This window comes from Rosa chinensis, chromosome 1 (assembly GCF_002994745.2).
Source record: "Rosa chinensis cultivar Old Blush chromosome 1, RchiOBHm-V2, whole genome shotgun sequence".
Taxonomy (NCBI): domain Eukaryota; kingdom Viridiplantae; phylum Streptophyta; class Magnoliopsida; order Rosales; family Rosaceae; genus Rosa; species Rosa chinensis.
The window spans coordinates 66,829,281-66,842,658 of record NC_037088.1 but is presented as its reverse complement, the minus strand read 5'-3'; the positions used below and the strand labels follow the sequence as shown (position 1 = coordinate 66,842,658).

The 13,378-nt window shown below is 39.9% G+C and overlaps 3 protein-coding genes across 5 annotated transcripts; all 3 read left to right on the top strand.

Moving 5' to 3' along the window:
* Positions 1-3,743: 3,743 nt before the first annotated feature.
* Positions 3,744-5,635, top strand: LOC112175988 (50S ribosomal protein L9). 2 transcript variants are annotated; one of them, XM_024313786.2, is made up of 6 exons: positions 3,744-3,895; positions 4,032-4,197; positions 4,298-4,432; positions 4,533-4,649; positions 5,049-5,153; positions 5,249-5,635. In XM_024313786.2, exons 2-6 carry the CDS (start codon positions 4,042-4,044, stop codon positions 5,411-5,413), a joined length of 678 nt encoding a protein of 225 aa, XP_024169554.1. In that variant the 5' UTR covers positions 3,744-3,895; positions 4,032-4,041; the 3' UTR covers positions 5,414-5,635. The 2 variants fall into 2 exon arrangements, with proteins under 2 accessions (XP_024169554.1, XP_024169557.1); XM_024313789.2 differs by having other exon boundaries at positions 3,824-3,895; positions 4,037-4,197.
* A 661-nt stretch (positions 5,636-6,296) lies between these two features.
* LOC121048800 (nephrocystin-3) lies at positions 6,297-13,110 on the top strand. Of its 2 annotated transcripts, XM_024322101.2 has the most exons (12): positions 6,297-6,400; positions 6,597-6,746; positions 6,846-7,107; positions 7,523-7,673; positions 7,929-8,151; positions 8,250-8,341; positions 8,442-8,577; positions 8,884-9,215; positions 9,292-9,957; positions 10,048-10,166; positions 10,964-11,887; positions 12,423-13,110. In XM_024322101.2, the coding sequence occupies exons 1-9, from the start codon at positions 6,354-6,356 to the stop codon at positions 9,540-9,542; spliced, it is 1,644 nt and encodes a 547-aa protein (XP_024177869.1). In that variant the 5' UTR covers positions 6,297-6,353; the 3' UTR covers positions 9,543-9,957; positions 10,048-10,166; positions 10,964-11,887; positions 12,423-13,110. The 2 variants fall into 2 exon arrangements, with proteins under 2 accessions (XP_024177869.1, XP_024177883.1); XM_024322115.2 differs by lacking the exon at positions 10,048-10,166.
* Positions 10,977-12,867, top strand: LOC112183762. Its single transcript, XM_024322119.2, has 2 exons — positions 10,977-11,887; positions 12,423-12,867. Exons 1-2 carry the CDS (start codon positions 10,977-10,979, stop codon positions 12,865-12,867), a joined length of 1,356 nt encoding a protein of 451 aa, XP_024177887.1.
* Positions 13,111-13,378: the final 268 nt, after the last annotated feature.

Below are 13,378 nucleotides of genomic sequence, written 5' to 3'. Positions count from 1 at the left end.
AATTTTTGAAAAGCAGGGAAGACTTCATCTTTGGTTTTAAGAAGAGCAACCCATGACAATCTCGTACAATCATCAATAAACAACAGAAAGTATTGCATACCCGATACAGTAGGCTCTCTAGATGGTCTCCAAACATCAGAATGAATCAACTCAAAAGGAATAACACTTTTATTAGAAACACTAAGAGAATAAGTAGCACGATGACTCTTGGCCAAAACACATGTTTCACAATGTAAAACGGACTCATCCACACCAATAGCCATAGTAGGCATGTTTTTTTTTCATAAGACCAAAAGATGGATGCCCTAAACGGCGATGCCATAACCAAATTTCACTTAGCTCATTAGAATTCGAAGTCAAAGCGGCTCGGGACTGTACTCCTGATTTTTCTCCTGCGTATGTCTGATCCAGATGGAACAACCGGCCCCTCAGATACCCCCGACCGACTATCTCCCTGATGAGAAGATCCTGAAAAATCACATACATAGGATAAAAGGTTACAGCATTTAGACTCAGTGTTCAATTGTGGGACAGATATCAAGTGATGAGATAAGTCTGGCACATATAACATATTATGAAGTTCTAAAGTGGGGGTAATACGCACTGACCCTGACTCTAACACAAGAAAAGCCTCACCGTTGGCATTGATTACATAAGACACTGGTGGGGAAGACAATTCAGTAAAATATGATTTGTCATAAGTCATATGATCGGAGGCACCAGAATCAAAAATCCATGTATCAGAACCAACAAAGTTAGAAACCTTTAAAACCATACCAATTTTACCTCGACCAGCTATAGAGGTTGTAGGAGTAGCTCCACCTGCTGTATGATGATCTTGGGCAGCCACTCCATAGAAATCTAGTTCTTGGACCAATTGAACAGCAGCTGCTTTTGCCTTAGGACGATAACCTTGCCTTTTAGGTTTGAGGTTCGGATTCAGTTTCTAGCAAGTCTCTCGAATATGCCCAACATCGGTGCAATAAGAACACTGAGGACGAGGACGATTAGCAAAGCTTGGTGGAGGTCCTTGCTGATGAATTGGGACTGATTTCTGCTGCTGAAGAAAAGGTGCTAGTGCCTGAATAGCTAGGCTGGATACTTCAACTTGTGCCTGTTTGAGACTTTCTTGCTGAGACTCATCTTTACAAATGTATGTAAAAGCTGTGGTCAAGCTAGGAGGATCTAACATTCTAAGCAATTCTCCTTTGGTACTGTTATGTTTTGCATCAAGTCCTCGCAAGAATGCATGAACCCGCTCAAGTTCCTTTTCTTTCTAGTACCATGTAATATCCTCCTGATTCTTGATCTTGCAAGGACGCTTCTGATCAATTTCAGCCCATACATTCTTCAGCTTGGTAAAAAACACTGACACTGGTTGCCCATTCTGTTGCATTCCTGCAGGTTTGCACATCAACTCATGAACCTATATAAAATCAGACTCATTTGTATAGAGATCTCCCAACGTCTTCCATATCGCCTCAGCAGTTTCACATTCCTCCACCATCTGTAGCACATCATCAGTCATGGCTCGAAATAGAATTGACATGACAAACCCATCATCATCTTCCCACTTAGCATAGGCCTATTTATCATCTTCACTAGGAGCCTTGATTGTTCCAGTCACATGCCCCATTTTGTGTATCCCACGGAGATAAACAAACATAATCTTCTTTCATGTTCGGAAATTGGTACCAGTGAGTTTGGTACCCCCAAAAGAACCACCTTCTGAGCTCTTAACAGAGACTTCAACCTTCTGGACCTCATTGGTCTTAGAACTCAGACCTTCATTGTCATCACCACCCATTGCAATAATACAAATAGAAAAATACACAAATCCCAAAGTACGCAGCGGAAATAAGAATAACAGATGTCGCCAAACAAAAACAAACAGATAGTAACAGTTTTTTTTTTATAACCTGTTGGACTAAGCTGAATGGGTTGACCGAGTATGTGTTGACCTAATTGAGCTGAGTTGACTCACTGACCGAGTTGACCGAGTGAAGAGATCGATCTGGAATTGTCCGGAGTTTGGGGGAGGATCGGATCGTTTTCTGGGCTGGAATCGATCGATCTGGGATCCACTTGAGTGAGCGACGCTGATGTGAACCGGGCGACGCGGCTGTGCAGCTTGCTGCGGTTGAGTGATGACGCTGCTGTGGTTGAGCGAGGATCTAGGGCGATCTGGAAACCGACCAGTCTGGACGATGCACGATGGTTGACGGCGGTGATGTGAACTGGGCGACGTGGCTGTGCAGCCTCCTGTGGCTGAGTGACGACGCTGCTGTGGTTGAGCGAAGATCGTGGGCGATCTGGAAACCAACCAATCTGGACGACGCACGATGGTTCTTGAAGCACCCGGACTCAATCTGAGCAGACCGGAATTAATTGAAAGCTGCCGGTCTTGGCTGATGAATGATTGCAGACGAAGATCTGGTCTAAAACGATTTGTGACAAGACGAAGATCGGTCTGGTCTTAAACAAAGAATTAAGGAGACAAAGTCTTTTCGGATCTTTGATCTGATACCAAGTCAAATAAGACAGTATTGAGAGAATGAATTTTCTGATATATTATTACACCCATTCTGTGGTGTATATAAACTGATTACAATTGTACTACCACGTACTACAACTATTGTGTACTACTGTACTACACAACATATACAACGTAAGTAGTTACAACAATATATTCCCTTGCAATCTATTCCTAAAAAGGGAACGATGACTCACACTAACATCATCAACATTTTGTCCATGACATTCATTGTCATGAAACTCAGTTCTTAGATATGTTTAGCATTCTGATAGAAATGTTAAATTTAGTAGTTAGTATTGAAGTTGATAATCAAAGTGAAGATTCAGTTTCAGCCCTGAAAATGAAGTTTCACTGATAGTTCTAAACCAGCAGATGTTATGAATTTTTTATGAATTTATGAATGCGTACCTAATGATGTCATTCCATGATCCATCTTCCCTTGGGTACACTATCAATTTCTATCTACTCCAACAATGATGTTTTACTGAATCTTCAGTCTCAAACTGAGAAAAGGGTATTAAGAATTTCATCAAAGGTTGGTAATATTGTAGTTAAAATGAGAAGGGTTTGGGGTATAAGTTGGTGAAATGCTTAAACGTTTTTCTTTTGATATGAGTGCATTAAATTTTTTGGTATCACACAAAGAACACTTTCTTGAAATAGGCTAAGAGTTTTAAGACAACGAAGATTAAAAATCTACAAATACATTCAACGCCTGCATCGAACAACATCATAAAAAAATACACAAGAATTTACGATACTTTAGTATGTTGTTCTAACACGTGTGGAATATGTTTCTAGTCGCTAAATTGATTTTATTATTCAATTCACACAAATCTTATCATTGTAAATGCGATCATCTCATCTCAACTTCAATTAGATATTTTTCACCAAAAAGAATAGTATACTACTGTGGGCATTCCAACTTTTTCCTTACTAATGTTGGCATTTTGTAGGATTGTCAGTCTCCTCAATCTGTTTGACCATTGTTCAGGTTTCATGGTGTACCGGAGATTCACTAAGAAGTATTGTTCAGATCTATTTGTCTAACATTTGTTATAACTTATAAGTTAGTCACTAATGACCCCTAATCGGCTAATTGTGTTCTTACTAGTTGTAACACTTCCGCTTCCGTATTTTTCCTTTTTGTCGACAACTTGTAAGTTGAAACACTTCCGTGGCATGAAATTAAGGGGTGTTTTAGACATTTCACCTTAAACCCCCGATTCTGAAACACCCTCACATTCTCCATTTCGCCTCTCTCCCACTGCGACCTTCATCCCCGTTGCTCAAAAACACTAAACCCCCTTTTCTTCTCCTCGTCACAGTCGGCCGTCGGAACAGCTTACGTCATCGCCGGTACGTCTTCTTCTCCTACCTTCCCCCTTTTCTATTTTCTCAATTCACAAATTTAATTTCGCGAAAATGAAAACCGAAACGTTTCTATTTTACAATCTCGACTGCGATCTCTGATTTCGTTTCTGTTTCAATGAAGCTCTGGGGGCATGGCTTGTATACGAAATGGCAGAAATGCCCTCCGTCAGATCATCAGAGACACTCACAACGTCGTCCATTCTTCCGAGTCGGAGCGCATGATGAATCCTCTGGTTTTCGCTTGCCAAGGAGTTCGGCATAGGAAATTGGAAGTGATTTTGACGACGGTGAGAAATTTTTTTGTTTCGGAAATCGAGTAACAACAAGTGTTTGGATAGTTTAGGTTTTTAGTGAATGATTGTTTTTGATTTAGTTGATGCAATGCAGAATGTGGATAAGCTCGGCAAGGCCGGTGAGACTGTGAAGGTTGCGCCGGGGCATTTCCGCAACCACTTGATGCCGAAATTGCTTGCTGTACCCAACATTGACAAGTATGCCTATCTCATAAGACAGCAGCGAAAGGTGATTTTGTGTTTCCTTTTATCGAATGCGTTTCCTGTTGTTAATTCGTTGCGATTGTTTGTTTGGTTGTGTAATGCTTGTGGGGAATGTTGTTGTTTAGAATGCCCCCCTGGAAGAAGAGGAGGAGAAGGAGGAGGTTAAAGTGGTTACTGTGTCCGAGGAAGTTAAGATGAAAGAATATGAAAAGGCAGCGAAGCGTCTGGATAATGCTCGTCTGGTTCGTGGCCTGTCTAATGTCTTTGAGTTCTGTTTGTGTTCATAAATGTGTTACTTTTGATACGATAATAGGGTGCTTAGTTAAAGTTTAATGTCGTATCTTGAGTGACGTTACAAAGAGTGATTTATGTTCAGAAATGTGGATACTTTTGATATCATGATTGGATGCTTGGTTTATCATATGTTAATGTTTGTAGTAAGGACTGAAAATCCCTTGGACTCCATAAGGTGTCAAATTGAGGGTTGAGGGTTGATATGCCTTGTTTTATAAGTCTCTTGTTGGAGGTAGATGTGAAGCTCTCTATTCTGATGCTGGTTGGATTTCTCTGATGCATACAAGAACTATCATGCTTTGGTTTACAAGTCATACGGAGCATCTGAAGTTTACATATTTTTGCAGGTATTGCGGAGGAACATTAATCTTGAAAAGTTCAGGACACGTGCAACAAAGGAAGACCCTATAGAATTGCGTTCTACTGTGACCAAGGAGGATATTGTGGCTGAGGTATGGTTTTGTCCTTTGTTGTCTTCAAACTTCAGACCTTGAGATACACCTTTTTCCTCTGTTTTCGAACTGATGCCATCTCTATGTCAATTTAGGTGGCAAGGCAGCTTTCTATAGGCTTAGAACCTGAGAACGTGCATCTACCATCTCCATTGTCAACTGTAGGAGAGTATGAGGTACCACTGCGCCTTCCGAGATCCATCCCTTTGCCGGCAGGGAAGGTTCATTGGACACTTAATGTTAAAATCCGATGCGCATAAGCATTGGTATTTCTCAACTTGGTTCTCTCAGAATGTCTTCTAGCTCACAGTTTTGATTCTTGCAATCTGAGAATTGTTGTAGTGGCTGATGTACTTATGGAATCAAAGACATTCCTATAGTAGTAAACCCCTTTTCTTCAAGGATTAGTTTCTCTTGGTCTCTATTAGCAGTTGATGCCAAAATGACTTTCAATAAAATGGTTCTCCCACATTTATGTTCTTGATCTATTAGTTTCCTGTCTTACAGGCCATCAAAACTGGACCGTACTAGCGCATAAATTCTCAATTATGTCATCCCTCTGGTAAAAGGGCAGTAGTGAACTGCTATGTTGGGTTTGTGTAATCAGGTTTTGCATTTCTCTGGTGTATAGATCAAATTTGGATTCCTTACTGATATTTAGCCAACTTTCAAGACTTTTGTGCTGCCCGAACTTCACCCGAAAACGTTGGATTCAAACCTTCTCGACTAACCCTCTCTCTCAAGTAATGGTTGAATCACCTCAAGAACTAATCGAACTCCCGAGTGGTGAAAGATTATGTTCAATGAATCCCAATGATGCCCCGGAACTTAATTAGTTTGTACTTAGTTGTTCATCATTGTCATTGAATTCAAATTTATGGATGAAGAATAACGAGATAAATTCATTATAACTATCTTATTATTTTACACCACTGGATCTAAACCAAAAGACAATTTACTGAGTAGAGAATCAATTGACCACCTTAGCAGCACCGCGTACGATCAACACAAGTTGAAACAAAATTACTAATGACGTTTATTTTTCACTGTTTTTGGTTACTAACGGAGCCCAAACAAAATTCATGACGTTTATAACTTCTTACTTTTTACTATCCGACCCGACCCGAACCGTTTGCCCAAATTCTCATTATCTCTTTCGCTCCGAGTTTCGGCTTTCACAGTTCTGCAACTCCTCCTCTAATGGCAGCTTCTCTTCTTCTCCCTTCTCACTTCTTCAACACCTACAGGTAACCTCTCTCTCTCTCTCTCTCTCTCTCTCCCTCTGTTTTTAAAGGTTGTTTGTTATTCAGTTTCATACTAAATTATACTCGTTTTTTTGTTTAACTAAATTCTTAATCAAATTGCTTAAGGCTTTGAACTGAGGCTTAGTAACAGTTGAATAATTGTTGGGTATCTCTCTAATGCTTGTTTTGAACAACCTAGGATAAGCAAACTGTGCTTACATCACATGCAGTCAGCAAACTCACACAAAGGCATCACTTGCTTATTCCCTGTTAGAGCACTGGCCTCAAGGTCTTTTGCTTCTGTTGGGTCAGTAGAAAATCATGTTTCAGCTCCAAACAAAACTCACAGGTGCATTTTTGTTTGTTTGTTTGTTTCTGCAAGTGCTTTTTTCTCAAGTACATTTCTTCTGTAAGTGCTTTTGTTTACTGGTATTTGATGGTTTGGCAGGTCTGAAGGTTCTAAAACATCCGATGGGACGGAGAATGATTTCGAGAGAGAGTTACAAGAGTTGTTTGATGAAGTGAAAATGTTGGTTATGAACGGGAATAAAGATGATGCAGTAGACTTGCTTCGAGCGAATTATGAGGCTGTGAAGGAGAGGATGGATGCCGGTGTTAGAGGCATTGAGGAAGCTGCTACCATTGACATCATAGCTCTAGGGTATATGGCTATTGGCGACTTTAAGTTTGTCGAGTCATTACTGGATATGGTAATTTCTTTTTCCCTTTTGTAGTTGTATTGTTGCTTTGATATTATGTATGTTCACAGCTCAAGCATTTCTAGAGAATTTACTCGATCATGCTCATCAAACGCCTTTCCATGTGTTAGAAGATATGAACTGGTGTAGTTGTTACATATGTAGTTGTATTGTTGCTCTGACATTTGAAGAGAATTTACTTCATCATGCTCATCGAACGCCATTCCATGTGTTATAAGATATGAACTGGTGTAGTTGTTACATTGATCCATGATTTGGACAGTTGTTCGGATTATTGTTACTGCATTTCACATCTCTAGGGTAGCCATGTTTTTTTATCTGAAGGGCGTATACTTTTCTTACCCCGTTTCTGTTTGTAACCTGTAATTCCACTCTTTTTTTGTTGATGTATTTTAATGGTGTGCAGTTGAATGAGATTGTTGGCAGTCTAAAGGATGATGAACCACTGCTGGATTCAGTTCTGGTGCATATGGGAAGCATGTATTCAACTTTGGCGAAGTTTGAGAAATCAATGCTTGTATATAGGAGGGCAATTGATAACATGGAGAACATGTATGGTGAGTTCTTTTGCCTATTCTGATATGAATGATAACAGATAGCTATTTGACTTTATCTATAAACACTTTATCATAATGGGTATGCGAAGGTAGAATCTAAAACAGAACACTGATGTATGTGAATTTGCATGACCAGTTGAAGGACATAGCATTTATTGTATTATCTGATAGGACTACACAAGGTTGATACAGTAGGGCTCAGTTGCACAGTAGGTTTTCTCTGATATTCAATGGTTGTTGCCACTTTTTCTTCAGGGAAAAATAGTGTTTTTCTTATCACACCAATTTTGGGCATGGCGAAAGTTCTCAGTTCTATTGGAAGGACTACAAAAGCAGTAGAGTTATACCATCGTGCAATAACTCTTCTTGAATCTAGCAGAGGTGCTGAAAGTGAGGATTTGGTCATACCTTTGTTTGGTCTTGGCAGCCTTTTACTCAAACAAGGGAAACCTATTGAGGCAGAAACTCCTTTTCTAAGGTTTAATTTTCATTTCCCTCTTTGTAGAATGGCTTACTTTGGCCTGACTGAATTGTAGCAGGTTTGTTTGATAATTGTTCTTTCTTGTTCTTGTTCAGAATTTTAAATATATACACAAAGTTGTATGGAGAAGACGACGGAAGAGTTGGAATGGCTATGAGTTCCCTGGCCCGTGCGAAGTGTGCAATGGGTAATACATCTCTCTCTCTCTCTCTCTCTCTCTATATATATATATATATATATATATAAGCTCGGTGTCATTTATGGACTTGTGTGGTAATTTTCTACAGGAAAGGCAAATGAAGCAATTGATTTATATAAAAAGGCTCTTAAAGTCATCAAGGATTCCAATTATATGGCTTCAGATGACAGCATAGTGGAGAAGATGCGGATAGATTTGGCAGAATTACTTCATGCTGTTGGAAGGTATGGTCAAATTCTATGCCAACTTTCATAGATACTGGATTTATAAATGCAATTAAGTTGGTGTTTTGTTCACAACATGTATACTGTTTTGTTATTATATGATTGTGGTGGTGGTTTGGTTTCGTGGTACTCTTTGACTATGACAATGACTACTTGTCATTTGAAAATGTTGATAGGTACACTTGGTACATGTTCTACATTTCATTATCAGTCACCGTATATTTCTCTTTCAAGTTAAAAACCACAAGCCTACGCAACCTGCAATTGCTAGTTTCCCTTTTAGCATTAAACTTTGGTTGCCTGCAGGGGAAAGGAAGGCCGAGAGCTACTGGAGGAATGCTTGCTGATCACTGAGAAACACAAAGGCAAAGAGGACCCCAGCTCAGTGACACACCTTATCAATCTCGCAACTTCGCATTCGCGCTCAAAGAACTATGTGGAGGCTGAGCGCTTGCTGAGGACGAGTTTGCAGGTCTTGGCAAAGACAGTGGCACCCGATGACCAATCCATCTCGTTCCCAATATTGCACCTCGCCGTTACTCTCTACCAATTAAAACGGGATGAAGAAGCAGAACAGCTCGCCCTCCAGGCTTTGCACATTCGTGAGAAAGCATTCGGAAAGGACTCCCTTCCCGTTGGTACGTTGTTATTTCCTCCACGGCCAATTAACATTGTCAGGAGTGTCGGTCTAATGTGTTCTGATGTACATTGCAGCGGAGGCTCTCGACTGTCTGGTGTCAATCCAAACTAGATTGACAAGGGACGACGAAGCGTTACTAGATCAGCTGGAGAGGGTTTTGAGCATCCAAGAGAAAGAGTTCGGCCCCGAGAGCAAGGAGGTTTTGACAACCCTAAAAAAAGTTGTACATTACTTGGACAAACTAGGCAGGAAAAACGACAAGCTCCTCTTGCAGAAAAGGCTCTCCGCCCTTAGATCAAAATTCAAGCAACAAATCCAACAATAATAGTAATCAAAACATCATGGTTTAGTCTCACAATTCGCAGCCTTGCATTGCTCATAAAGTCAAATACACTAATGTATCACCGTGTTTAACTTTGCGTCACGCAACGGAACGGTCTTACACAACCGTCGTTTTCCTACCATTTCCGACACGTCGTTTCTCTTCTAAGTGTTGGTTGGAGAGTGATGTGAGATATTTAGGGCCATGATGTCCATATCTCTATGGTCCTATTTTCTAACTTGCCCATTTGTTGAGGAACATTTCGTCATGGGTACAAGATAGTGAGTTACACCAATTACGGTTAACTGTGACCACTACGGTTTTTCCCACCAAAATAGGACAACCGTCTCGAAGCGCAAGGTTTACAAGTACACAAATCACAGAAGTAGTGTCGTATAGTTGAGCCTTCTGCCGAAAGGTAACTAAGATTTCCATTTTTTTTCTGTTTTGGATATTTCTTTTTAACACTGAAATGGATAAATGGATATTACCGAATGCATTATTATAGCAAAACGGTGAAGTAGGAGCCAAGAAAGGAGGGTCTTCGTCTATGTCTGTATCTCTGTCTTTAGATCTCGGAAAACGTATGCAAAATCCAGAAGACAGAACCCATCTGTTTTTTTAAAGGTAGTTTTCTCTCTAGCCATTTCTGGTCTTGAGAAATTGTATAGATTCTGCTTAAAGCATGGACCTTTTTTATTTTTGGCAATCCAAGTTTGAATCTTTATGACTGTATGGATCTTTATTTTTGGATTTTCTTGTTTCTGTTTGGTGTGTCACGGTTCCATGGATGATTTGAGGTGGGTGGTGTTTTGATTTTACAGTTTCTTAGAAAATTTTGGGGAAAATTTCCACTTTTGTGGAACCCGGAACTTGATTTGAGATACATGAAGTCTCAGATGTCGAAACCTTGTAGAATTTGATTGGAGTTTGGACTCTACAATGACAATAGTAGGCTTTTTGAAATTGTTTCTGTTGGTCTGTTAATATATAGGTTTATAGGGTTGTCTCTGTGAGTCTGTGTTGGTTGTGTGATAGGTACTAATGGGTTGAATTGGAAGTGACTGATGGGTTGAACTACAAGTACTGATAAGTTGAAGTTAAGGTAGTTGTGGGAATGGGTTGTTGGTAATGGTATATAAGTAAGATCATCTGATTTTGGAAGTTTGGATCTTCATTCTTTTTAATAACTCTGATTGCTTATGGACAAGAACTCTTGTCATGGTGTTGAGAATTGGGGATCTTGCCCTGATGATTGGAATTTTGATTTAGTAGTTAAATTTTCTAGTTTAAAGCTTCCAATTACTTTCGTTATGCATTTGACTTGAATTGATCCTTCCATTTGACTTGAATTGATCCTTCCTTGATGTGGCCACCTATAAGCTATGACTAATTGTTATCTTGTCATTGTAAATCTGCTGCAGATAGATAAGGGTAATGGCAGCAGCCGAAGCACGGACTGGATGGCAGCATAGAGCGAATTGTTGTTTTGCCCAAGACAATGTGAGGAGTGCTCAAAGATTTGCGCGTCACCCGTCATCGTCTTCCTCAACAGAATCTGATAGTGCTCCTGAGAATGCTTCGTATGGGATTGATCACCTTATCCCAGATTGCATGCCTTATAACTCAAATCCGGAGCTAACACCCAGCACTAGGTGGTGGTTGAACCTGGAACCTAACTTTGGGCCTCAGAAGGAATTTATCTATGATCAGCAAAAGAGCCTGGACGCTGAACTTGAAGTTTTGAATTCTGGATATATTAATAAAACTGCCATCATAAGTGATTATTATCAGTGCAAGGAGGTATTTAGTACTCAGAGTGATAGTGAGAAGGGTGTCAACAGTTTTGTGGAGAAACCATGCAAGGTTTCAGTCACTTCTCCGAGAAATGACCCGAGTAAGAGAATGCAAGAACTCAAGGCTGGAATTGGTGATGGTCTGCAGCTGCCTAAGAAAAGGGACACAGGGGAGTTTTGGTACTCCGATGATGATTTCATGAACTTGGATTCTTTCAGTAGCTTGGATTCTGAACAAAACAAAAAGCTGTCTCCCGATTTGGATTCCCAATGGGTGGGAAGTGAGAAGTCTGAACCCTGGTGGCGCTCTGCTGGTAAAGATGAGTTGGCTTCCTTGGTTGCTCAGAAATCACTTGAAAATGTTGAGAATTGTGATCTTCCACGGCCCCAGATTAAGCATAGTAGGATGGGTCCTATCGCTTCTACAAAGTTTCCTGACCCTAATTTGTCCTTAGATCAGATGACTGAACTGGGATTGTCCAATGTCACCACTTATACTCAGGGAAGCTTTACTTCAGGTCACTCAATCTATGATTCAGACAGTCCACTAAGGTATTTTTTTATCTTGAGCTGTTCTGTATATTCTTTCTTGGATAGCCATCGCTTATGTAGATTGTCCTTTTAGGTAATTCATTAAATTCATGCTGCAGTATTGTTAATAATGATAAACTTAGGTGTGATACACTGCCACAGATTTGGAGTAATATGCCATGATTCTGTTTTTGTCTGTCTATCAAGCATGAGCCTGTGTTGTGTTTATCTAATGAACCGAATATCTAATTACTTGGGAAGTTGCCTATGCTATGTTTATGAATTTCTATTTTGATGGCAAGGATTTTCTTTTGGTGCATTTTTATGAGGATATTACTGAATATCAATGATGCTTTCCAGTTATATAGTAACATCGGTATAATTCCGTGATCTATCATTGCAGTTATATTAGAAACACATCATTGCAGTATAAAGTTGTGTTTCTAACATCATTGCAGTTGTGGCTTTGCAATTTCTTTTCATAGTTCTGATGTTAGAATCACAACTTTATAATGCCTAGTTTGATTTTGATCAAATTATATGCGTTCATTTTCAGCCACAACAATGATCATACTGCAACCAACCAAGATGAGCGAGACGATGAACGAAGTAAAGCTCAGCTGCTGGAAGCTTTGTGTCATTCTCAAACACGAGCTAGGAAAGCTGAGAAAGCTGCACAGCAGGCCTATACAGAGAAGGAGCACATCATCAGTCTCTTTTTCAAACAGGCATCACAGCTGTTTGCCTACAAGCAGTGGCTCCATTTGCTGCAAATCGAGAACTTTTGCCTGCAGCTTAATAAAAAAGATGGCTTACCATGGTCCCCATACAAAGGCAGGCCCATGAAGAAGAAGGCTCACCGCAGGGCTGGAAAGAGGAGCGGCAGCAGGCCAAGGTATGAGATCAGCAAGGGTGCTGTTGCTTTTGCAGTAGGATTAGGTCTTGCCGGTGCAGGCTTGCTCCTCGGATGGACTATGGGGTGGTTGTTTCCAACTGCTTAAATTTCTCTTTATCTTCACCATTACCTTTGTTTAGTATCATACTCGAGTGGTAATTACTATTCCTTGTTTATATAGGATTTCAATGTCAGATTAGCTCCTTTTTCATCACCTCTAAGTAAGCATTTCACTTGTTTAGATTTGTTGATTGTGTAAATACAAGAACAGGTATTTATTTTCACGTTGTAAGAAGTGTGTAATTAATTTTATGCATTTTAGCCAATCTTTCTCTCCCTTTTATGTGAATATGCCTCCAAGTGTGATTCATATTCGAGCATGAGGGATTATGATGTTTTGTCTAGTTGGATTCAGCTAGAGATTCCATTATTGGATTATGAACAAGTGCATCAACCACCTTCATGATCTTATCTGGCACGATATTCCCATCCAACCACATCCATTATTCAAAAACAAAAACACGTGCCCAAACATTATTCATATGTTCCAAAATTTGGATTGTATTTCAATTTGTATTTTTGCCATCTACACCCTCAAAGTCATACCCAGTATTGTC